This window comes from Linderina pennispora (assembly GCF_002104995.1).
Source record: "Linderina pennispora strain ATCC 12442 chromosome Unknown DL89scaffold_4, whole genome shotgun sequence".
Taxonomy (NCBI): Eukaryota; Fungi; Kickxellomycota; class Kickxellomycetes; order Kickxellales; family Kickxellaceae; genus Linderina; species Linderina pennispora.
In genome coordinates this window covers 125,865-148,539 of record NW_024468252.1, presented here as the reverse complement: position 1 = coordinate 148,539, position 22,675 = coordinate 125,865, and the positions used below count along the sequence as shown (strand labels likewise).

The 22,675-nt window shown below is 47.0% G+C and overlaps 8 protein-coding genes and 1 non-coding gene across 9 annotated transcripts; 5 read left to right on the top strand and 4 right to left on the bottom strand.

The window, feature by feature from the left end:
• Positions 1-815: 815 nt before the first annotated feature.
• DL89DRAFT_256181 (uncharacterized protein) lies at positions 816-2,396 on the bottom strand (the record flags this gene model as incomplete). Its single annotated transcript, XM_040885417.1, has 1 exon — positions 816-2,396. The coding sequence occupies one exon, from the start codon at positions 2,394-2,396 to the stop codon at positions 816-818; it is 1,581 nt and encodes a 526-aa protein (XP_040744637.1).
• A 1,731-nt stretch (positions 2,397-4,127) lies between these two features.
• DL89DRAFT_266140 (uncharacterized protein) lies at positions 4,128-4,453 on the top strand. The gene is made up of 2 exons (XM_040886983.1): positions 4,128-4,262; positions 4,284-4,453. Exons 1-2 carry the CDS (start codon positions 4,195-4,197, stop codon positions 4,387-4,389), a joined length of 174 nt encoding a protein of 57 aa, XP_040744636.1. The 5' UTR covers positions 4,128-4,194; the 3' UTR covers positions 4,390-4,453.
• An 88-nt stretch (positions 4,454-4,541) lies between these two features.
• DL89DRAFT_266139 (uncharacterized protein) lies at positions 4,542-5,576 on the bottom strand (the record flags this gene model as incomplete). The annotated part of the gene is made up of 1 exon (XM_040886982.1): positions 4,542-5,576. A coding segment is annotated over one exon (1,035 nt), but the record flags the coding sequence as incomplete, so codon positions are not given.
• Positions 5,577-9,226: 3,650 nt separating this feature from the next.
• DL89DRAFT_291701 (uncharacterized protein) lies at positions 9,227-10,891 on the bottom strand (the record flags this gene model as incomplete). Its single annotated transcript, XM_040890226.1, has 1 exon — positions 9,227-10,891. One exon carries the CDS (start codon positions 10,889-10,891, stop codon positions 9,227-9,229), a length of 1,665 nt encoding a protein of 554 aa, XP_040744634.1.
• Positions 10,887-11,216, top strand: DL89DRAFT_266138 (uncharacterized protein). Its single transcript, XM_040886981.1, has 2 exons — positions 10,887-11,015; positions 11,047-11,216. Exons 1-2 carry the CDS (start codon positions 10,954-10,956, stop codon positions 11,150-11,152), a joined length of 168 nt encoding a protein of 55 aa, XP_040744633.1. The 5' UTR covers positions 10,887-10,953; the 3' UTR covers positions 11,153-11,216.
• Positions 11,046-12,418, bottom strand: DL89DRAFT_266137 (uncharacterized protein). The gene has a single exon (XM_040886980.1). It carries the CDS (start codon positions 12,337-12,339, stop codon positions 11,305-11,307), a length of 1,035 nt encoding a protein of 344 aa, XP_040744632.1. The 5' UTR covers positions 12,340-12,418; the 3' UTR covers positions 11,046-11,304.
• Positions 12,419-17,594: 5,176 nt separating this feature from the next.
• On the top strand, positions 17,595-18,188 carry DL89DRAFT_221903 (uncharacterized protein; the record flags this gene model as incomplete). The annotated part of the gene is made up of 1 exon (XM_040884546.1): positions 17,595-18,188. The coding sequence occupies one exon, from the start codon at positions 17,595-17,597 to the stop codon at positions 18,186-18,188; it is 594 nt and encodes a 197-aa protein (XP_040744631.1).
• Positions 18,189-18,943: 755 nt separating this feature from the next.
• Positions 18,944-19,016, top strand: DL89DRAFT_t55. Its single transcript has one exon. It is a non-coding gene; the product is annotated as a tRNA-Lys (tRNA).
• A 1,184-nt stretch (positions 19,017-20,200) lies between these two features.
• On the top strand, positions 20,201-21,171 carry DL89DRAFT_282601 (uncharacterized protein). Its single transcript, XM_040889698.1, has one exon. It carries the CDS (start codon positions 20,671-20,673, stop codon positions 21,019-21,021), a length of 351 nt encoding a protein of 116 aa, XP_040744630.1. The 5' UTR covers positions 20,201-20,670; the 3' UTR covers positions 21,022-21,171.
• Positions 21,172-22,675: the final 1,504 nt, after the last annotated feature.

Genomic DNA, 22,675 nt, shown 5'->3' with positions numbered 1-22,675 from the left:
TTACTTCTAACATACTTATAGCCAAAACCTTCTCCAAATACTTTATGCAATCTAACACTAGCTGACTTCTGCTTTACTTTTATATCTGATCCACTGCATTTCTCAATAACAACCTCAACAATGAATGAGTCAACAAATATTTCAGAAGAATGCTCAAATCCAAGTTGCTCTACACCTCTAGCAGTATACCTAGCATCAGCGACATCAGGCATATTTCTTCTTTCTGATAACACTCTTGATAGTAATGCTCTTAGTTCACTTTGGAAGGGGTCATTCCTGGACTTGTAAATTTTAGTTATTTGCAATTTTGTTAGATAGATATTTGAATAATCGTTTTCAAAACCATTTTTTGCTATTAGATATTTTTGGAACAGATAATTATAATTGTTGTGTCCAGAATGTTTTTGTGTGTATAATTGATTTTAAAAATACAAATATTTTTTTTGCCATTTCACCCAAACCGCCATCGGCATCTTGGAAAAGTTTCAGTGAACATAATTTCAACCAGAAAGAAAAACTTTGCATATTTGGGGTTAATTATCATTGGGCAACAAAAGTCAATATCTCAATAGATGTGGCTAAGCAACCACAAGGAAATTATGTTCACTGAAACTTTTCCAAGATGCCGATGGCGGTTTGGGTGAAATTTTTATTTCACTGAAATTGCTAATAGTTCCAGCATGCATAAATAGTTAATGGGCAGATAAGAATCTCTGTATAACCCCCAGGGGTGTTAGTATTAAGCATGTGTTTGATGTATGCAACTACAGTTGTGCAGATATGGAAGTAATGGTTGCCAACTGCCCATTTTAAAACTAGATCCTCTCAGTATGGATACTACGATTATGAATTCTAGTTACTTTAAGCACCACTTCTTGATTTGGTTGGCCAATAACAGAAGCAATACATTCACCAAATGGACTACTTGCCAGTACTTTGATAAGTATATGAGTGCTACTAACTATTTCATTGTGAATCATAGAAATATCTAGATAGTAGAAAGGTAATCCTCTAAAAGTATATAGGAAGTAATAACTAACTAAGAACTCATCACCAACATGAAGTATGTTGTAAGCAACTTTATATCTAGCTGGCTTGAGATCAGTATTTTCTCTTAAATATGTAGGTTCTAGATCATCAAGTTCAATATTGCTAATATCTGCAAGAAGGTCATCTATTCCTAAACCATCAGTATTATCACTAACAATTGAGAGAGTTGAAAGCCTAACTTTCTCTCTTGCTTGCTGAGCTGTTAACCAATCAATATGTATTCCACAATAGTTAATAAGTCCCATTTTAGCAAATGTATATTGTTGTCTTTCTCTTGAAGCAACTGGCCAGAAGGAGTTTCTCTGACTAGGAACAATAGTGATGTTTGTACTATCTCTTCTTAGAACAACTTCAGATTCAAGAGGACCACTACTAGTAGCATATGTAAGAAGAACAGTTGGGTGTCCATTGAATGTAAGATTAGAAACAACAGTCATCATATCCTCATTCTTTTTCAACTTTTTAGCTATTCCTTGTTTCTTCTTAGTTGTTTTATTGAACCAATGGCAGTAACCAAGAGAATGTTCTTTATGGAAGTAAATACACAATGTATGTTTGTTATGAATCTGATCAACTAGTGCCATCCATTGCTTTTCATAAGATGTTGCAAATGTCCTGCAGTTATGAAGAAACTCAAGAGTATTGACAATTAAGTTTGTGTTCCATTCTACTTCTTTCAACTCAGGAGAGTGAACAGTAAGCTCAAGCCTCATTAATCCTTCATTCCTACAAGCAACAAGTGTTTCACCAAATTGCTGAGAAGTTGGCATCACTAGCTCTGATAGCTTAGAAGTAAGTTGATTGCAAACTTCACCACTTTCTAAGAGTTGAACAAATTTATTATACAACTTGTTCCTTATTCTTATCTCATCTTCTTCAGTAAACCAGCTAATACAGTTTGCTCCAACTTTATTTTCATCATCAAGAATATCTTTGCTACTGATTCCATTATCAAGAAGAAATTCCTTAACAATAGCTCTAGAAGAAATATTTAGACAATCCATTGTAATATCATAGTTTTGAAGAAATACATGTTCTTGATGCATCCTAAGAAAGATATCAGTTAGTACAGGATCAGCTATTGCAACATTTGGAGCAGATACTTTATACACAGAGACATTACCATTTGTCACACTTGTGCTGCATCTTATGTATTTAAAACTATAACCATCACCAAATACTCTATGCAATCTATCAAAAGGAGTAATATTGTGAAGTTGATCCATTAGAGTATATGAGTCAGGAATCTCAACAACACATGAATCCATAAAGATATCAGATTGCTGAACAAATCCTTGCTGTTCGATGCCATTACTAGTATATCTTGCATCAGATATATCAGGCATATTATCTCTATTCTTCAACTCAAGTCCCAAAAGGGAGTTAAGATGTACTCTTAAGGAGGCCATTCACAAATAAGAAAGTTTAAAGAAACTTAATATCTTGTATCAGAATAACCAAGTATTAAATAACAAATCAATTACTAGCAGTTGAAAAATATTTTAAAAATCAGAATGTTTAGTGATGGCCAAAAAGATTTTAGCAACTAGATTAACTAATAAACAAAAATATAAGAATAGACACTTCTCCGAAACCCCCTTCGGCATCCTGAAAAATTTCAGTTGATACACAATTAATATGCTTCTACTGAGATACAGGCTGGGTCACAAGAAATCAACTGAAATTTTTCAGGATGCCAAAGGGGGTTTCGGAGAAGTTCAAAAAAAACAAAAGAACAAAAAGTTTTACAACTTCTAATTATTTTTTACTTAGTTTAGTGATTGTGAATGGCCTCCATTGGTGGGGCCTACTGTGTAGAAGGTGTGGTTGGGAGGGATGCCATTTGTGCATTTGGTGATGCCTCAGCCATAAGGATGGCTGGTGAGATCGAAACTGGTTGGCCATTAGAGTTGCATGGCTGGTCTGCCGATTGTGCAATGGCATGCTCACTCATTTGCACATCTAGGTCGGGGGAGGGCTCGTGGGTCTGTGCAGCTGGGGTGGCTGCAACTAGCACCTCAGCTTGGTTGTTGTGGTTAGCGCTATAGCACTGGGAGCGGGCGCAATGGTGCTGAGGGCCTGGGCAGTGGCACTGCTCAGGGTTGATCTCCTTGCATCGTGGGCATGCCATGGTGGCATAATCGCCCCGCAGGAGAGGGATTGGGAGCGGATGCTTGTGCATCTTGAAAGATGCAGGCAGCGTCTTCCCGTTGGGGACATGGAGTAGGAACTCCCAGTCTCCGTAGTGGCGCTGGTTGATGAGAACCGGCTCCAGGTGGGAAACTTGGCCGTAGGGCCTGAGTGCTGCGCGGATTCTGTAGGGCAGCGTTGCTGGGACGTGGGCAATGGCTACGTGATGGATCACGCCCATTGCCGATGTCCACTGCAGCTCCTGGTTGCCAAGCCGGAATGGGTGCTTAGCGATGGTGATGGCGTCGTCCAGGCTCATCAGGGTGACGCCGATCTTCTCTGCCGTGCATGTGAAAGAGAATATCGGGTAGTTGCGGTGCGACGGTGGCACCGTCGGGCGGCCTAGAGCCGCAAAAACCTAGTTCTTAATCAGCATTGCATGGTCGGGGTTCGTGCTCACAATTGGCACATAGATGGTTGCCGAGTTGAGTAGCGGTGCATACTCAGCCTTCTCGGCCTCCATCTGACGTGATGGGCATCGGGGCGCTGGTGGGCCTTGGCTTGTGCCCTGGCCGGTGCTGTGTCCTCGGGGAGCGCATGTGCGCTTGTGGCCTCCTACTGCCTCGGCATATGAGAGCTGCCTGCACGGTGGGCCAGTCCCTGGCATAGCGGCGACGTGGTCCACATGGCCACTGCTGGTGATGCCAAGAGCTGCCCATTCTTCATCTGGCACTACTGCTGCCAGCAGCTGCACTGGTTGCAGATCTGGCGAGAATCCCGTAGGCCGTGGCGCCACTGCATTAGCCATGGCAGCCATTTGGGGCATTTGCGCAGTAGCTCCACCATGGTGGGAGTGTTGCGCCATGGGAACACTGGTTACAGCCAGGTCATTCACGGTTGCAGGTTGGGTTGGTGCGTTGCCAGAGGCAATGAGGGGAATGTAGTTCGCCATTTCTTCACAAATTCCAAATAATTCAGGGAACTTTTGAAATTTATGCGTAACGGGTAAGCACTATGGTGCTGGCGGTTGCAGTTGCAGTTGCAGTTGGTGGTGTGGCTGTTGGGCAGTACTGGGCAGTACTGGGTGGTGCTGGGCATACTCAGGGCATAATCTGGGCATACTCAGGGCGGCAAACAGTGCGTTGCAGCGGCGAAAGAGTGCAAAAAGATTACTGTGCTAAGAGGAGCGAAGAAGAGATGCCCGGCTAGCTCATGGTGAAAGAGCGTTTATTTGTATCTTAGATGGAGGTCCTAAAGGAAAAGCCGCCAAATGCTGCTAAGATAATAAAGAGGTAATTTAAAGAGAGAAATCCATGCACTCAGAGGTTCCAAAATCCTGGTTACAGGGCTGCGATTGTCCATTATGGTGGTCTGCGTGATCGGGGCGAGTTTTCTGATATTTGCGATCCGATATGGTCTTGATCGTGATCACCGAGATCAGATTGCCTTTGGCTTGTAGTCGGAACCGCAAGTTTAAGCTGGTTGAGATAGCTGCGAAGGAAGGAGTCGGGTGGGAGGAATGCAAGCGCATATTTGGTGAACTCTCCATTGTATGCGCTAGTGAACCAGGCTGTAGACCACACGGTGTCTGTGTAGGCTTCGTCATGGCGTGCAATAGCCAGGAAGTAAATGAGCAGACTTGTACCGAGCTCCCAGAGCTGTTGGAATTCTTGGGCTATGCGCGAATTGTCCCTGATCTGTGGCAGTGTAAATGCTGTCCAGCGGAGTGCTGGTGACACTAGCCAGTGTCCTGGGGAGATCTGTGTGGGTGGGAATGGGAAAGGGAGCCGATTTGGGGGGCGTGGTCTTGTGATTGGCAGCTCATAGATGTCCATGTCTTGGATCCCAGTGCCATGGGCTCTTTCCATTGACTCAGCTACCTCAGCAAGGACATTTGGCACTAGGGCTTGGCCCACAGCTACATATTTGGGGAGAACCTGGTCCCGATAGTGGGCTGTGAGTGGGCATGCACCTGCCAGGTGCTGTGGGGTTTCTGTAGCTCCACAGCGGCACTGCTTTGGGGAGTCTTGGTGGTATCGGCGGGGCAGGCGATCTACATGGAGCCGGTGTAGCGTAGCGCGGGCTTGTGGTGGGGCATTGACTCTGGCCACAATCGACCATGGCGTTGTTTTGGGGATTTTTGGGAAGGCCAATGTGGGGACTTGGTGTGCGGGTTCTGGGAATGGAATTGGGGAGTCTGTGCGTAGGAGGTGTTGGGTTGTGTGTGTGGTCCTGGACCACCGGCTGAAGTAGTGGTTGTGCTCTGGCTTTGTTGGCTGGCTGTTGACGAACAGACTTGCCAGATATGGCTTTAACACTGCTGCCTGGGGGTTTGCTGTGTGCTGCTCTTTCTGCTGCTGGATTTGCTGCTGGATTAGGCCCAGGTTTTCTGCGAGATCTGCTGCTGCTTGTTGTGCTTTGGCTGATGAGCCGTGGTACTCAGACTTGAGCCAATTGGAGAATGACTCAATGATGCCTATTGAGAAAAGTGGAGGGGTTGTTGGCATATTTGGCAATGCACGAGCATTCTGGTCACGAATCCATCTGTAGAACTTGTGGACTTGGTACCAATGGGCGCTCTGGATGGGGGCTATGCTGGTGCCGATGATTGGCATGTTGGCTAAGTTGCTGTGTGCCACAGTGGGGTCTAGGCGGATCTGGATGTGCGATTTTGCATGCACTAATCGCTTGTAGATCGATTGCCAGTATATTGGCCAGACCTTATCTCGAAGGTTGATGCGGCGGTGTCTCTGGAGGAAAGGGTTCTGGAGGAAGCACCAGATATGGTCACGCATTGCCCTCAATGGCTTTGGTGCACCGCTGTTACCCGGGAGATCGACTCAGTCATATTGCCAGTCTGACAGTAGTATCCGTGCCCAAACTGGAATCGTCTCTGGTATTGGCTGCGATGTAGCTTGGGCATTGATGATGCACTCAAAAGCATCCATTGCTTGGCCTGCCTCTCGTAGCACAACTGCTCAGTAAATAGCATGGAGGGATGTAAATCCCAGGCCCCCACTTTTTGCCGGTTGCGCAAGCAGAGTCTCATTGAGGTATGGTCGGGTACGGCCCCACAGAATGCCAGAGACCCGCTGTTTCAGTTTCCCAATATCTTGCATCTGGAATGGGGTAAACCGAGTGGCGAAATGTAGAAGGGGGTGGGCAAATGTGGTGATTGCAAAAGCACGGCCTCTGAGTGTGGTGTGTTTGCACACTGCTTTTGCAGCTCTCACCGAGATGCGTGATATGGAGCTATTGACCAGATCCTGTACCTCTAGGCCAGTGCCTAGGTATGCTCCAAGATAGCGCACTGGGATGCCAATTGGTACTGGTTTGACTGGTAATTCGGCCGATGGGCTCTCAGCATCATAGCTGCTATGCCCAATTAGAATTGCCTCAGTCTTCTCAACGTTGAACAAGGCATTTGTGCCCTTGCAGTATCTGTCAAGAGCATACTGCAGTTTTTGGTAGTTGTGGGCATGCTTGATAACAACTGCTGTGTCATCTATATACATGGAGTGTGAGAATAGCATTGGGCCTGATGCAAGGTTCAGTGTGGGGAAACATGTGTGTGGGACATGTTCACGCAGTGCACACCCTAGCAGCTCCATGACCATGATAAATAGTATGCATGATAGTGCATCCCCTTGTCGAACACCATTTTGCACTGGAAATGGTGCTGAGTCAATGCCGTTGATCATGACAGAGGAGGATGCAGTGCTGTACAGTGCCTCGATGAGGTTGGTGACCTTTTGAGGGAGCCTGTAGTTCTCACGCAGTAGGCGGAAGAGAGTGACATGTGCCACACGGTCATATGCCTTGGCCTGGTCAAGGAACATAATGACTGCAGAGGGGTGCTCTTGTCTCTTGAGATGGTGCATCACACACATTACATTGTGGATAGCATCAGACATTCTGCGGCCAGGAACAATTGCTGTTTGCTCTGGTGAGATGTGGTGCTGGACTGTATAGCCAATGTGTCGGGCCAGTATGCTTGTGATGACCTTGAGGTCAGAGTTCAAGAGAGAGATAGGCCTGTAGTACTGCAGGTCCAGTGGGTCCTTCTTCTTGAACAATATCACAATGCGGCCAGCAGTAAACTGCTCAGTGACTAGGGATGCATCAGCCAAGATGCAATTTGCAATGTGCCACAGAGCTTCACATGCCTTAGCACACTTGATGTACAGCTCTACTGGTATACCATTGGGCCCAGGAGCACGTTTGCGGCTTGCACTCTTACATGCCTCAGTGACCTGTGCTAAGGTGATCAACTCACCCACCATTGCTGTTGCCTCTGCAATTTGTTTTGCTGGTCGAGCATCCACATATTGCTTATGTAGATCTAGTAGATGATCCACATCTTGGGCTGCTGGTTGGGTGCACTTGTACATGTCCATATAGAATTGCCTGGCAACTTCAGGGATCATAGTACAGTCCTCCACAATGTTGCCAGTATTGGCATCCCATAGGGCAGTGATTGTTGTTGAGGATGGTGGGTTGATGGCATTTCTGGTGCGCTGGTAGTTCCATGTGTTTCGCCGATCTCCTTTATGAAGCCAGGTGTTTTTGCAGTGGTCAGCAACATGGTCAGCCATGGTCACATATAGTGCCTTGGCCTCCTCTTCAATAGCTGCCATTTGGCTATGAAGTGCCTTAGCCACTGTACTAGAGTTTGCCATATATGCCTAGTTTGCCAAGTTGGCAAATTGGCGAAACTTAGAGTGCATGCTACGGTGCTTGCCACAATCTCGTTGGTAGTCCTCCTTGCGAAAGTGGTCAAGTATGTCAGCCAGGACTTGCATGTATGCTGGCAGTATCTCTCTGGGCGTTTCAGGGATGTTGCTGAGGAACATGTCAAATTTCTTGTTGACGAACTCAACATTGGTGTCAATATTGAGTTTGGCTAGGTCCAGACGGTATGGTCAGTGTGTGCGCTTGGGCTCAGGGGTCACAGAATCAATGGTGAGTATTATCGTCTTATGATCTGCCACTGGTAGAGCGGCGATGTACTCTGTGTTCCATCGCAAAGCCTATTCGAGGGGTACCAGAAACAGATCTAGACGAGATATGTACCCACCATGATTGTGGTTGTAGGTGAAGTCATTCACTAGTGGCCCAGTTGTGGCATTGGCAGGTGTTGCTGATGTGCATTGGCACTGAAAGTCGAGGATGTCCACAGTACTGTTGTAGAGGTTATACATGGGAATGATGTGGAAATTGCACTCATCATCATTGGCATGTAGGTGGTCTCTGTGTGTTGGGGCAATATTGAAATCACCACCAATAAGCAGTGTCCAGCCATGTTCCTGGAACATGCTGGCTGCTGTTGCTGTATGGAAGTGGAAGTCATCAGTTTCCTGTCCAAAAGGGCCATGTATGTTGATTAACAACAGGCGTAGTAAGGGGATAGTGAGGAATGTTGCTCGTGGTGATGAGAATGGTATCTGCAGCTCTACAGCACCAAGTGCTTTGGCTGTCAGAATGACTGTGTCATAGTGGGCAGGGCGACCATCAGATCGTGTAGCAGTGGGGGCAGGTGCTGAGCAGACAAAGCTATTAAATGCTCCCTGTAGGCGTGTAGATGGGTCAGCTGCACCTTGGAACTCCTGGATGAACACAATGTTCACAGCATTGTCTTTTGTGAGTTGTTCAAACTCTAGCAATTTCCGCTCATTACTCATTGCACCTTGCATGTTTGCTGAGGCAATACAGAGGCATGGGAGGGAGAGTGGGTGGAGGGATGGTGGTTCAGGGACTGGTAGTTCAGCCCAGGCTGGTGAATCTGGGTATGGCAAGTCAGTGCCCGAAGGCTCCTGTTCTTGTGGGTCCTCATTGTCACTGTCATTGTGTTCGTCAGGCACAAATGCAGCAGCAAGGATATTTGGGGGTGGTGGTGGGCCTCTGGCTAATGGGGCATCAGCCATAGAGCCCATTGAAGGTCGTGAAGAGGTAGGTCGTTTGCCAATGGTCTCTAACATATCTTCTCGAATTTCTCGAGCTGACATTCAGAAACAGTTCCGGTTGTTAGCAGTTTGGTGCTAGTGTTCTAGTGAGCACTTGCAGCGCCCTGCTTGTCCAACTGTGGGGATGTGTGGCGGGCCTTCTTTGTGTGGGATCGCAGTCTGCGGCTTAGTGGAGCATCAGAGGAATCAGATGCGCTGTCCTCTATGATCTGCAGTCCCTCAGGGAGGGGTTCTGCTGGGGCGGCGTAGGGTTGCTCACTGTCCTCGTCATCTTCAAAGCCGAATTGTTCACTATATGAGCAAACTGATTGGCTGCTGAATGATGCGGCTGAGCTGTGGTCATCTTCATAGAGGATGCGCTCAAACTCGCTGGCAGTGGTTGGCACACTTGTGCCGTGGGGCAGCTGTGGCCCATATGGCGGGAAGTCAACAAGGCCTTCTGGGGGAGTTGCCCTGGTTGGCGTTGATGGGGCCTGTTGTGTGGAAGGCGTAGTTGGGAGGGATGCCATTTGTGCATTTGGCGATGCCTCGGCCATGAGGATGGCTGGTGAGATCGAAACTGGTCGGCCATTAGAGTTGCGTGGCTGGTCTGCTGATTGTGCGATGGCGTGCTCACTCATTTGCACATCTAGGTCAGGGGAGGGCTCGTGGGTCTGTGCAGCTGGGGTGGCTGCAACTAGCGCCTCAGCTTGGTTATTGTGGTTAGCGCTATGGCGCTGGGAGCGGGCGCGATGGTGCTGGGGGCCTGGGCAGTGGCACTGCTCAGGGTTGATCTCCTTGCATCGTGGGCATGCCATGGTGGCATAATCGCCCCACAGGAGAGGGATTGGGAGCGGATGCTTGTGCATCTTGAAAGATGCAGGCAGCGTCTTCCCGTTGGGGACATGGAGTAGGAACTCCCAGTCTCCGTAGTGGCGCTGGTTGATGAGAACCGGCTCCAGGTGGGAAACTTGGCCGTAGGGCCTGAGTGCTGCGCGGATTCTGTAGGGCAGCGTTGCTGGGACGTGGGCGATGGCTACGTGATGGATCACGCCCATTGCCGATGTCCACTGCAGCTCCTGGTTGCCAAGCCGGAATGGGTGCTTAGCGATGGTGATGGCGTCGTCCAGGCTCATCAGGGTGACGCCGATCTTCTCTGCCGTGCGTGTGAAAGAGAATATCGGGTAGTTGCGGTGCGACGGTGGCACCGTCGGGCGGCCTAGAGCCGCAAAAACCTGGTTCTCAATCAGCGTTGCACGGTCGGGGTTCGTGCTCGCAATTGGCACGTAGATGGTTGCCGAGTTGAGCAGCGGTGCATACTCAGCCTTCTCGGCCTCCATCTGACGTGATGGGCGTCGGGGCGCTGGTGGGCCTTGGCTTGCGCCCTGGCCGGTGCTGCGTCCTCGGGGAGCGCGTGTGCGCTTGTGGCCTCCTACTGCCTCGGCATAGGAGAGCTGCCTGCGCGGTGGGCCAGTCCCTGGCACAGCGGCGACGTGGTCCGCGTGGCCACCGCTGGTGATGCCAAGAGCTGCCCATTCTTCGTCTGGCACTACTGCTGCCAGCAGCTGCACTGGTTGCAGATCTGGCGAGAATCCCGCAGGCCGTGGCGCCACTGCATTGGCCGTGGCAGCCGTTTGGGGCGTTTGCGCAGCAGCTCCACCGTGGTGGGGATGTTGCGTCGTGGGAACGCTGGTCGCAGCCGGGTCATTCGCGGTTGCGGGTTGGGTTGGTGCGTTGCCAGAGGCAACGAGGGGAACGTAGTTCGCCATTTCTTCACAAATTCCAAATAATTCAGGGAACTTTTGAAATTTATGCGTAACGGGTAAGCGCTATGGCGCTGGCGGTTGCAGTTGCGGTTGGTGGTGTGGCTGTTGGGCGGTACTGGGCGGTACTGAGCGGTACTGGGCGGTGCTGGGCGTACTCAGGGCGTAATCCGGGCGTACTCAGGGCGGCAAACAGTGCGTTGCGGCGGCGAAAGAGTGCAAAAAGATTACTGCGCAAAGAGGAGCGAAGAAGAGATGCCCGGCTAGCTCATGGTGAAAGAGCGTTTATTTGTATCTTAGATGGAGGTCCTAAAGGAAAAGCCGCCAAATGCTGCTAAGATAATAGAGAGGTAATTTAAAGAGAGAAATCCATGCACTCAGAGGTTCCAAAATCCTGGTTACAGGGCTGCGATTGTCCATTACGGTGGTCTGCGTGATCGGGGCGAGTTTTCTGATATTTGCGATCCGATATGGTCTTGATCGTGATCACCGAGATCAGATTGCCTTTGGCTTGTAGTCGGAACCGCAAGTTTAAGCTGGTTGAGATAGCTGCGAAGGAAGGAGTCGGGTGGGAGGAATGCAAGCGCATATTTGGTGAACTCTCCATTGTATGCGCTAGTGAACCGGGCTGTAGACCACACGGTGTCTGTGTAGGCTTCGTCATGGCGTGCAATAGCCAGGAAGTAAATGAGCAGACTTGTACCGAGCTCCCAGAGCTGTTGGAATTCTTGGGCTATGCGCGAATTGTCCCTGATCTGTGGCAGTGTAAATGCTGTCCAGCGGAGTGCTGGTGACACTAGCCAGTGTCCTGGGGAGATCTGTGTGGGTGGGAATGGGAAAGGGAGCCGATTTGGGGGGCGTGGTCTTGTGATTGGCAGCTCATAGATGTCCATGTCTTGGATCCCAGTGCCATGGGCTCTTTCCATCGACTCAGCTACCTCAGCGAGGACATTTGGCACTAGGGCTTGGCCCACAGCTACATATTTGGGGAGAACCTGATCCCGATAGTGGGCTGTGAGTGGGCATGCACCTGCCAGGTGCTGTGGGGTTTCTGTAGCTCCACAGCGGCACTGCTTTGGGGAGTCTTGGTGGTATCGGCGGGGCAGGCGATCTACATGGAGCCGGTGTAGCGTAGCGCGGGCTTGTGGTGGGGCATTGACTCTGGCCACAATTGACCATGGCGTTGTTTTGGGGATTTTTGGGAAGGCCAATGTGGGGACTTGGTGTGTGGGTTCTGGGAATGGAATTGGGGAGTCTGTGCGTAGGAGGTGTTGGGTTGTGTGTGTGGTCCTAGACCACCGGCTGAAGTAGTGGTTGTGCTCTGGCTTTGTTGGCTGGCTGTTGACGAACAGGCTTGCCAGGTATGGCTTTAACGCTGCTGCCTGGGGGTTTGCTGTGCGCTGTTCTTCTTGCTGCTGGATTTGCTGCTGGATTAGGCCCAAGTTTTCTGTCATGTCGTAATCGGTCCACGGTTGGACCACGACAATGGTTACACATCAAGGGGTTTTATTTGTCTTCCTTTTTTTCTTTTACTTCTCTTCTCTTCTTCGTCACATGCCGCTGTTCCGCTATCAGGACGGACTGCCCCTGACTATCGCCGGTCAAGTTGTCGCCCACGAATGGATTCGCGGCGATGTACCTGGCTCGCGACGTCCACCAACAGATGGCCGCTGATGTGTATACATCGGGTCTATACGGAAATGGGAACACTGTCCCGTGGTCGCCCGGCAGCCGATAGCAGCAAGTAGCATACTCCGTTTGCCGAAGTCCATCCCGCCGAACGTGTATAAATACAGCCATGAGCAGTGAGCAACTTTTAGTTTTATTGTCTACTTTTTAGTATATGATCTCGTTAAGGAACAGTTCACTGAGTTATATTTCTATTTAGTTTTCCAAAAGATAGTTAGGACCGTTACTGTCGAAGTAGTAGATTACCTCGCAGATTTCCACGAACGAGAGAAAAGAGCTTGGTAGTTTACTATTTCACTAGGATATCTGAATTTCCCGCGATTATTATTATTATTATTATCATTATTATTATTACCGTTTATTCACGGATATTCGATTCAAGCAAGACCAACGACTACAATGTCCTTCATGACCGACCCAGACAGTGCTGGTGATCGACTCACTGATCAAGCCTCTCCTTCACCCCTTTTAAACACCACAGATGGAGCCCGACGGGGGGGGGCTTTCAATTCGATTCCAGCACGGCCCACGATCTTCTCAGGCCAAGGTGCTGAGGACTATGTAGCACGATTCGAAGCCTACGCAACCAGCTTCGATTTACCGAAGGACTCCTGGGGTCGACACCTCATGAGTTATTTGAAGAAGAAGGAACACTTCTTGATGATGGCCAGCATCACGACCGACCAGCTAAAGGACTGGGCCATCGTTAAGGAGGTGTTCACCAATCTCTTTCCATCCCTGGAGCCGACCTACTCAGAAGCGGAGATGGCAGAAGCAGTTCTTGCAGTTCCGATGGACTGTGAGCAACCCCTGCCATACTTGTTCAAGGCCAAGGTCGCTCTACAAGGAGTATCGCAATGGTCGGACAGCCAGCGCTCAATCAAGCTACTGCGCTATATTGGTAGCAACTGGGCACGTGACATCAAGGACCTCGTTTGCGGAAATGAGAGCTTTGAGATGCTCTACAAGATCATCGTCAAATATGCCTCCCAGCAAGTCAAGAAGGGCGAGTGGTATGAGCAGGCATTCGCCGACAGTTCCCGGACGGAAGGTTCAGAAGCAGCAGCGAAGAGCAAAACAGACAAGTCTCCAGTGCCAAAGACACATCACCAGGAGTCGCATGCAGGTGACATCCTTGGCGAACTGACGGAGAAGTTCGAAAAAATGATGATAAATATTGTCCAGAAACACAGGGGACATGCAGCAGATGTGAACGCGGCAACCCAAGTTTCCCGACCTCGAGCACAGCAATGCTTCTACTGTGGCAAGGAAGGGCACAGGATGCTGGGATGCGATTATCGGGCACAAGATGAGAAGGATGGGCTGATCAAGTTTATCAACGGCTTCTGTTGTGATATCAACGGCCAACCGCTGCGTCGTTCTCTCAACGAAGGGTTTATGGCATCAGTCAAGAGGCCTACCATGGCAGTCGGCACTGTCAACGATATTCGAGTAGCCCAAATTTTTGAGGAGGACAAGCTAGAGGATGAGCACGAGGATCGCAGGGACGACGACCAAGAGGAGGAGCAGTATCATGTCGATGCCGGAAAGCGTGTTCGGGACCTTACGCAGGATGATATCAATGCCCTGGTTCTACAAGATAAGCGGCGCCGCCAAGCACCCAAAGGCATGGAGTTTCAACCGAATGTAGCTCAAGCTAAAGCTGCATCTGCTCACCCGAAGTCTGCTACTCCCTTCGGGCCATCGACCACTAGCGTGACAGAACAACGTCAGACTGAGACGACTAACCAAGACGCAGTAATGACAGAGCCAGTAGCAGCGAGTGATGCCCACAAGCGGGACCCACCAGCATATCGTGTACGGGCACAGGCCGAATTGCCACCGTTGAAGTCGACACCTGAGAAAGCATTGCAGAGTGCAAACGTCACGATTCCTATGATGGAATTCTTGGGTATGAGTAATGAGGCACGGGACTATCTACGCCAGGTGCTTACTCGTCGTCGTGTTCTAGGACCAACAGACTTGCCGAAAGTCAATGCCGCCATAGCCGAACCAATGAATATAAGGCCAAGACAGGGCGCGAGAACTTCATGCAAGATTATGCAAGTATGGGGCTCTGTGCGTAACACGCCAGTAGGAATCGTCATTGACCCTGGGTCAGAGCTAAACATCGCGAACACGGAGTGGTTACAAGGTTTGAATGTACCCATCACTTCACGTCAGAATGCTGTGATGGTCGGCATTACGAATCATACGCAGAAGGGATCAGGTATGGCGCATCGGATGGACGTGACTATTGGAGCAGTAACTATTCCGGTAAACGTTTTGGCGCTCGACAACTTCAAGTACCATCTGCTATTGGGACTGCCATTTTTGGAACAAGCAGACTGGCAGGTCAAGAAGGCGTCAGATGGCACTCGACACTACCATATTTCAGATGGGGTAGCTGAGGTAAGATTTGCAACAGCAGAGAAGCCGAATCCTCAATACCAAACGCATGCAGCCAGTGCGATAGACAAGAAAATCGACGAAATCCCAGATGGCGAATTCATTTGCAACCTGACTTCATTGGGCAGCGAATGGGCGATGAATGCTGCACGATACAAGCCAGTCGCAAAGAAGATACATCCGGTAAACCAGCCACTGCGACCTGAGGATCAACTCGCTGAAACAGAGAGGCCCGACCAGCTGACTAGGCAGACGAAGCGCTTGACAGAGGAGCGTTTAGGTCAGTTGCAGATTGGGGATGGTTGGCTCACTCCCGTCGAGCAGGATTACTTTCGAGAGCGACTACAGGAAGTGGACAAGGCATTCGCTTTCAATGACGAGGAAATGGGACTACTGAAGGAGTCCATTGAACCACCGATTCGTATCCCGACAGTGCCACATGAACCATGGGACCACAAGCCATTCCCTATGCCACGAGCCCTGTACGATAGGATCGTGGGGATGCTCAAGGAAAAACGCACTACTGGGGTATTGGAACCATCTATCGGACCATATGCAAACCGCTGGTTCGTAATCGAGAAAAAGGACAAGACGAAGCTGCGTTTTATTCAAGACGTTCGCCCTGTTAACGCGGTGACTGTGCGAAACAGCGGGAAGCCTCCGAATGCAGATGAAATCACTGAAGATGCATCCGGAAGAGTGTTGATGACCATTTTCGACCTCTACTCTGGATACGATCAGCTGCCAATTGACCGACGTGACCGTGATCTTTTTGCACTACACACTCCTCTGGGGCTGATGAGGATGACACGGCTACCAATGGGCTGGACAAATTCTGTGGGTATATTCCAGCGGGTTATGCACAAGATCTTTGCGCAATGGATGCCTGAGAAAGTGCGTATCTTCATGGACGACGGTGTTATTCTTGGACGAAAAGTTGGTACGATTGCAGATATGGATCGTAAAGATGAGGACGGAGTTCGACTAGTGGTCAAGGAACATGTGGACGATGTTCTAGCCGTTTTTGGGACGATGGTAGATGCCGGACTCACCGTCAGTGGGAAGAAGACACACTTTGGTGTTACCAATGCAGAGATTCTGGGACACGAGTGTACGCAGCAGGGACGACGCCCGACTCATAGTGCAGTCACAAAGATTAGCGATTGGCGACGACCGGCGAACCAGACAGATGTACGGAGCTTTACGGCCGCAGTCTCGTTCTTCAGGATCTGGATTCCGCAGTTTTCAGTCCAAGCTGCGCCCTTGTTTGAGCTCCTACGAAAGGATACCGAGTTTCACTGGGGCCCAATGCAAGAGGAGGCTTTTGCAGCACTGAAGAATGCGCTATCGTCAGCTCCTCTCCTACGTGCCCCGGACTACTCTTCTGGAGACCGACCTCTGATTGTGACGACCGATGCAAGCCCAGTCGGAGCCGGTTGCAATGCTTAGTCAGTACGACACACTTGGGAATCGCTACGCCATCCGTTTCGAAAGCCAGAAGTTTAATGATCGCGAACGCCGATATCCGCAGGTGAAGAGGGAACTATACGCAGTTTATTCGATGGTCAAGAAGTTACGTCATTATCTCTATGGAGTCCGGTTTGTGCTAGAGACAGACGCTAAGCCAGTGGTCGCAATGATCAACAAGCCAGATCTGCCAAATGATACAGCTTCCAGATGGGTCGCATTTCTGAATCTCTTCGATTTCTCGATTGGACACATCCGTGGACAAGACAACATGGTGGCTGACGCGCTGAGTCGCACATTCTTCAATATCGACAGTACGCGGATTAGTGAGCTTGAGGAAGAAGTATCACCAGCAGTCATCGACGATTCGGAGGATCTATGCTTAGGACTTGACACGGTTAACCAGCTGAACATACGCAGCCAAGATCCAAGATCCGAATGGACAGATCTCATCATGCTTCTGACAACGGGAAACACCCCAGTTGGGCTCCCGCATGAAGCAGCGAAGCGACTAGTAAGCAAGTCACGGGGGTACTTCATCGACAAAGGTCTACTCTTCAAGCGCCACAAGATGGGCCTACCCCGACGCGTGATTGCAGACAAGACCGAGCAGCAGCGGATTACTGAGCGAGTGCATGATTCACACCCTACAGGACATCGCGGGGTACGAGCAACATTCCGAGTGTTATTTGAGCGATTCTACTGGAGAGGTATGTATGAGATGGTCGAGAATGTCTGTCGGTCATGTCCAGTATGTCAAGGCTGGAAGCATGGCACCTCGACGGAGCCGTTAACCCCACACCTTGGTTCGACACTATTCTCTCGCATTGGTATCGATCTCGTCGAGTGGCCCGAAGCAGAGGACGGCAGCGTTTACCTCGCAGTAGCCCGAGACGACTTGACTGGATGGGTAGAAGCTCGAGCGCTGAAGACGAAGCGTTCGATTGAGGTGTATCGGTTTCTGTACGAAGACGTGGTGTGTCGATTCGGAGTGCCTGGAGAAATACTCGCCGACCGTGGGGAACTATGGGGCCACATTGCTGAACAAGCCCAACAAGATGGCCTCAACCTCAAGTTCACTACTGCCTACCATCCGCAGACAAATGGTATGATCGAGCGAGGACATGCGGAGCTACGAAAGGCTATGGCACGGTTCATTACTCCCGAACGACAAAGATACTGGCCACAATATGTGTCGGCAATACTTTGGGCTGACCGGATCACAGTAAGGTCGACGACAGGTCATTCGCCCTATTATCTCGTATATGGGACGAACTGCGTTTTGCCGTTTGATATCGAAGAGGACACATGGATCGGTATTTATTGGGATAAGATCACGACGATTGAGGAGCTTCTGACTGCGCGTGCCGCTCAGCTTCTCTATAGCAGCAGAGTCCGCGAAAAGGCAGGGTTAGGTCTGGACGATGCTCGCCTGGTAAACAAGGTTTATTATGACCGTCGCGCTCGTATCCGTAAAGAACCATTAGCAGAAGATGATCTGGTGCTACTTTCCAATACTCGTTGGCGCAAGCGTGTTGCTGATAAGTTCGTGAACCGTTGGACTGGGCCCTATCGTATCGCAGAGGTGTGCGGCCAGAATGTTTACCGCATTAAGGAACTCTCGGGAGATGTTCGCAAGGACAAGATCTCAGGGAATAGGCTCAAGCGGTTCTTCATGCGGTCGAAGTATTCTCGTCCTGAGGACTTCGAGCCACCCCCGGCCCCTGTCATGTCGTAATCGGTCCACGGTTGGACCACGACAATGGTTACACATCAAGGGGTTTTATTTGTCTTCCTTTTTTTCTTTTACTTCTCTTCTCTTCTTCGTCACATGCCGCTGTTCCGCTATCAGGACGGACTGCCCCTGACTATCGCCGGTCAAGTTGTCGCCCACGAATGGATTCGCGGCGATGTACCTGGCTCGCGACGTCCACCAACAGATGGCCGCTGATGTGTATACATCGGGTCTATACGGAAATGGGAACACTGTCCCGTGGTCGCCCGGCAGCCGATAGCAGCAAGTAGCATACTCCGTTTGCCGAAGTCCATCCCGCCGAACGTGTATAAATACAGCCATGAGCAGTGAGCAACTTTTAGTTTTATTGTCTACTTTTTAGTATATGATCTCGTTAAGGAACAGTTCACTGAGTTATATTTCTATTTAGTTTTCCAAAAGATAGTTAGGACCGTTACTGTCGAAGTAGTAGATTACCTCGCAGATTTCCACGAACGAGAGAAAAGAGCTTGGTAGTTTACTATTTCACTAGGATATCTGAATTTCCCGCGATTATTATTATTATTATTATCATTATTATTATTACCGTTTATTCACGGATATTCGATTCAAGCAAGACCAACGACTACAATGTCCTTCATGACCGACCCAGACAGTGCTGGTGATCGACTCACTGATCAAGCCTCTCCTTCACCCCTTTTAAACACCACATTTCTGCGAGATCTGCTGCTGCTTGTCGTGCTTTGGCTGACGAGCCAGCCCGGCTAGCTCAATCGGCAGAGCGTGAGACTCTTAATCTCAAGGTTGGGGGTTCGACCCCCCCGTCGGGCTTGCTTTTTTGTATTTTGAAATCAAATGTTGTTAAACTTCTATTTTTTTGCCTGCGAGTGACTAACCTCATCATTAATATCTGCTTATGCTGCTAAAATCTACTAATTTGAATTTTTTTTTCAAGTTGGAGGTAATTTGAGTTGCCTATCGGCTTATTAATCACCACTATATACTCTCCTGCTATTAATACTATTTTTTTTAGCTGACAACCAGCAAAATAGAATATTTAAGAATATCCACTTAACACCATATTAAAAGAATATATTACTTTCCTATTATCTATTTCCTATCCTTTCCTATTTTTTTTTCAAATTACTCTTCCCTTTTACTTAGGAGGTCATTCAGAGTTAGTTATCTGTATAACAGTTATTTATACATGGGAGATCAGTCAGAAATGGTTAGCTATTTAATAATTATTAATATTTTTATTGTTTTCTTGTTCTGATGCCAAATATGGTGCTTCTACGAAACCCCCTTCGGCATCCTGAAAAATTTCAGTTGATACACAATTAATATGCTTCTACTGAGATACAGGCTGCGTCCCGAGAAATCAACTGAAATTTTTCAGGATGCCGAAGGGGGTTTCGTAGAAGCACCATATTTGGCATCTTTGTTTGTTTGTTAATCTAGTTGCTAGAATCTTTTTGGCCATTGCTAAACATTCTGTTTTTTAAAATATTTATCTACTGTTAGTAATTGATTTCTTATTTGTTAATTGGTTATTCTGTTAACAGATATTTAGTTTCTTTAAACTTTTATATTTATGAATGGCCTCCTTAAGAGTACATCTTAACTCCCTTTTGGGACTTGAGTTGAAGAATAGAGATAATATGCCTGATATATCTGATGCAAGATATACTAGTAATGGCATTGAACAGCAAGGATTTATTCAGCATTCTGATATCTTTATGGATTCATGTGTTGTTGAGATACCTGAATCATATGCTCTTATAGATCAGATTAACAATATTACTCCTTTTGATAGATTGCATAGAGTTTTTGGTGATAGGATACAGATTTAAGTATATGAAGTGCATGGTAAGTGTGAGAAATGGTAAAGTCTCTGTTTACAAAGTATCTGCTCCAAATGTTGCAATAGCTGATCCTGCACTAACTGATATCTTTCTTAGGATGCATCAGGAACATGTATTTCTTCTGAACTATGATATTACAATGGATTGTCTAAACATATCTTCTAGGGCTGTGATTAAGGAATTTCTTCTTGATAATGGAATCAGTAGCAATGATATTCTTGATGATGAAGATAAAGTTGGAGCAAACTGTATTAGCTGGTTTACTGATGAAGATGAAATAAGAATTAGGAACAAGTTGTATAATAAATTTGTTCAACTTCTAGAAAGTGGTGAGGTTCGCAATCAACTTACTTCTAAGCTATCAGAGCTAGTGATGCCAACTTCTCAGCAATTTGGTGAAACACTTGTTGCTTGTAGGAATGAAGGATTAATGAGGCTTGAGCTTACTGTTCACTCTCCTGAGTTGAAAGAAGTAGAATGGAACACAAACTTAATTGCTAGTACACTGGAGTTTCTTAGTGATTGTAGGACATTTGCAACATCTTATGAAAAGCAATGGATGGCACTAGTTGATCAGATTCATAACAAACATACATTGTGTATTTACTTTCATAAAGAACATGCTCTTGCTTATTGCCATTGGTTCAATCAGGACAACTAAGAAGAAACAAGGAATAGCTAAAAAGTTGAAAGAGAATGAAGATATGATGACTGTTGTTTCTAATCTTACATTTAATGGACACCCAACTCTTCTTCTTACATATGCTACCAGTAGTGGTCCTCTTGAATCTGAAGTTGTTCTGAGAAGAGATATCACAAACATCACTATTGTTCCTAGTCAGAAAAATTCTTTCTGGCCTGTTGTTTCAAGAGAAAGGCAACAACACACATTTGCTGAAATGGGACTTGTTAACTATCGTGGAATGCATATTGATTGGTTAACAGCTCAAGCAAGCAAGAGAGAAAGTTAGGTCTTTCAACTCTCTCAAGTGTTAGTGAGGATACTGATGACCTAGGAATAGATAATCTTATTGCTGATATTAGCAACATTGAACTTGATGATCTAGAACCCACATATATAAGAGAAAATACTGATCTTAGGCCAGCTAGATATAAAGTTGCTTATAACATACTTCATGTTGGAGATGAGTTCCTAGTTAGTCATTATTTCTTATATACTTTTAGAGGGTTGCTATTCTATTATCTAGATATCTATATGATTCACAATGAAGTAGTTAGCAGTACTCACACTCATATCAAAATACAAGCAAGTAGTCCATTTGGAGAATATATTGCTTCTATTATTGGTGAACCAAGTCAAGAAGTGGTACTTAAAGTAACTAGAATTCATAATCGTATTATCCATACTGAGAGGATCTAGTTTTAAAATGGGCAGTTAGCAACCATTACCTCCATATCTGCACAACTGTAGTTGCATACATCAAACACATGCTTAATACTAACACCCCTATCTTCTGAAATCATTCCTGATCCAAGCTCTGATATATACTGTTAATTTTCTGCTCATATTGAAATTTTTGCTAAGTAGTTGGACTAGCTTTTCTCTCTCTTCCTCATCTAGCTCAGCAAGTCGAGTGTTGAAGAATTTGTAGAATGGGCCCATTGCAATAAATGACAACTTTTAAATTTATGAGTGCCTCACAATGATGAATCATCAATTACAAGAACTCAGAGAAAAGGAGTATCACAAACTGTACACAAACAAATGGAAGTTTCTGAATGATGACTGGGTAATTCTAAAACATACAAAATATCACAGAAGTGAAGTTTGTGAAGTAAGAGAAATTAAACTTATCAAGGACACACTTCTTAAACATCTAGGGATGATTCCTGTTTTCTTCTTTCTGAATGTTTTATTTGGTTGCACTCATTATCCATGTCCTTACAGAAGTGTAGAGAAAGGACTGCTCATCATATACCAACTTGTAGAAGGATTATCTATCAATGAAATGGAAAGATTTATTCCTAGGAGTAGCTATCAAGCTATTCATAATATGTTCTATATTTCTGAAATGAAAGATTTGAATAAGAAGCTAACATACTATCTGCAAACAATGTTTTCAACTCCAGAACTACGAGTCTTTGCAGCAAAGATACAGAATCCTCAAGGGTTTAAACATGTAACACTAATGTTAGATGGCCATGACTCAAGAGCACTACACAATGGAGCATACAAACCAGATCTCTATTCCTTCAAATTGAAAAAATCAGGATATCGCACACAACTATGCATTGATGTGAATGGAATGGTTCTACTTGTTTCACCAACTGAAGACTGTAGAGATCACCCAGACTCAAGAATGATTAAGAACATGGGGTTGCTGAAGAATATATCACCTATTGATTGTATTGTGCTTGATGGTGGTTATCCACAAAGTATTTTGGAAGAGATGACTGAGGAAGAAGAGCAGGATACTTTTGGACTGCACAACTTTTGTTTACCAGTAAGAAAGCAGAGAGGAACAAGCTTATCAGAAACAGAAGCTGAATATAATTCCCATCTTGGATCATTACCGTTCAATGGTAGAAAATACATTTGGAGAACTAGGCAATACATTCAAAAGGCTGTCAAACAGGGAGATTGTTAGAGTAAAGAATAGGAAT